The 2,222-nt window shown below is 27.8% G+C and overlaps 1 protein-coding gene across 1 annotated transcript; it reads left to right on the top strand.

Annotated features, from left to right (window-relative positions):
• Positions 1–281: 281 nt before the first annotated feature.
• On the top strand, positions 282–1,816 carry LOC123293468. Its single transcript, XM_044874307.1, has 2 exons — positions 282–620; positions 1,598–1,816. Exons 1-2 carry the CDS (start codon positions 319–321, stop codon positions 1,671–1,673), a joined length of 378 nt encoding a protein of 125 aa, XP_044730242.1. The 5' UTR covers positions 282–318; the 3' UTR covers positions 1,674–1,816.
• The last annotated feature ends 406 nt before the right edge of the window (positions 1,817–2,222 follow it).

The following is a 2,222-nucleotide window of genomic DNA, read 5'->3' as shown; positions in this document are numbered from 1 at the left end:
CTAAACTATTTCCTAAAATTGACAGTATAAAAATTCTTTCGGATCCCATGCGGGGACCAAGATTAGTGTGCAGCCTGAACTAAAATATATGAACCTCAAATTTGTGAACGTCATAAATAAATAAATCAAACAGATTACAGAAACAGACAAAGAGACAACATCGCACATTTATATAAAAATGGATATTGAATTGTGATAACGACAGATAGTTAAAAATAAAACAATTTTTGATAATTTATTTAAAATATTTTAATAGTCATACCATCAGTTTGAAATAAACAATTATACGTTAAACACCCCTAAAATAATTCAAACAAAATGGGAAAGTTACTAAAATTTTCTATTTTAATCATGGTTTTTCTGACAATATTATGTGGATTTTTTCAAAATGATAACAACTCTGTAATGGCAAGAAAAATGAAAAAAGGCAGTACAAGAACTGTTTATATGTTAAGACATCCAAAAATGAAATCGTTATCATCTGGTAATGGTAAACATGGAGATGGAAAGTTTAGTGATGAAAATTTATTACATCATCATCATGAAAAATTACATCATCATCATCATAATGGTGACAAAATTGGGCATAAGAAAAAGCATCATGGACAAAGTTCACCTTTGTAAGTAGTTTTTTTCAAATTTATTTTGCTGAGAAAAATATTTGAAAGTTTTAATTACTCCAAGCCAGTCGCTACGATATATATAAAATTATATATGGGTGTATTTTTGGATAAATCGGAATAATCAGCTTTTGACTTAAAAGGGGTGGGGCAAGTTTGGATTTTTTCTCTAAAGAGAATGACTGGCATGTTACACATATACGACCGTACTAATGAATGAATAATCCAGGTCCAGGTGGGATGGCTTCCCACATCTTGAATCCTTGTCTTGGAGCTGCTACATAGTTTTAGCTTCAACTGTTTTTATTATTAGCCGGTGGAATAGAATCCTGGTGGAATATTATTTGCCATCAGATTATGACAGATAAAAATAAATTTTTTTTCAATTTTAATTTTGTCCTCTATGAAATCAACTCAAAACAGATTGAAATCGAAAATGGAGTATTGAAAACTAGTTGATAGTAGTATTTGTAGAACAAAATTAGAAGCTGAGGGCGAAAGTTTAAAATTATTAACATGAATTAAGATAGTTCAATAGTTCTTAGATATTATAATTCCTTTGGAGAATTATATTTACTAAAAAACAATGAAGTCTGACGAAATTAGTATTCAATTTTTAACAAAACTATTTTGTCCTCATTTACGAAACCAGCCCAAAGCAGATTCAAATAGAAAATTGTCTCAGTAACAACAAAATGAAAATTATAAACTGGTCGATACCAGTTTTTTTTGTTGAAAAATTAACTTGACCTATGACGAACGAGATTATATGAAATTAGAGCGTAGATTTTTAATTAAAGTGAAAAATTGCTAATTAAAACTTATTATAAATAAACTTTTTATTTATATTTTTTTTCTTTGATTATTTTTATCAAAAAGTTTACTGTCTGATTAATGCCATTTTGAGCTTACTGACGCCATTCGCTGATAAAATATTTAAAAATAGATTAAATAAATGTTTTTTTTTCCTTTTACAGACACAAAGACAGTGTGGATCATCGTCCAATAACAAGTCATCCAAAACTTCAACATCACATCCATAATTCTAACTGAAAGTATGGAATCTGAATTGAAGTCTTAAAGCACATAATACATTCCTATACTGTTTATTATGTTAATCGAAATATTATTCAAAAATATGTACCTTTTTTATTAGATTTTGGAAGTTAATTATTGTATTGAATTGTCTAAATATTATATACATTAAACGTAGCTACTTATATTTTTATAATTTAATTTATTTTTATAAATAAAATATATAATGTTTTTCTATAAATTCAATATTAAATTAGCCCTTGAGAACCAATTGCTGTACATCGCTACACAAATACTCGAAACCAACAACTTTGGAGAAGAGCAGTATTAGTCTATTTGGTGAATGCGAAAACAAAGAATTGACTGAGTTAATTGTTGAAATACCATGTATAGACAGTGTTGATGACATAATCGTTTGTTTTTTGACGTCATGTAAATAAAAAAAGATATCCACTTTTAAATAGCCGCACACCGATAACTGATATTCCCATATTAATACATACTATAAAATTTGCACCTAATTATCACCCTCGTGGGTAAACAGTGATGTTTAAAAAAAAAATGTTT

This window comes from Chrysoperla carnea, chromosome 2 (genome assembly GCF_905475395.1).
Source record: "Chrysoperla carnea chromosome 2, inChrCarn1.1, whole genome shotgun sequence".
Lineage (NCBI taxonomy): Eukaryota > Metazoa > Arthropoda > Insecta > Neuroptera > Chrysopidae > Chrysoperla > Chrysoperla carnea.
Note: the sequence above shows the minus strand (reverse complement) of the source record. Positions and strands in the feature narration are given on the sequence as shown.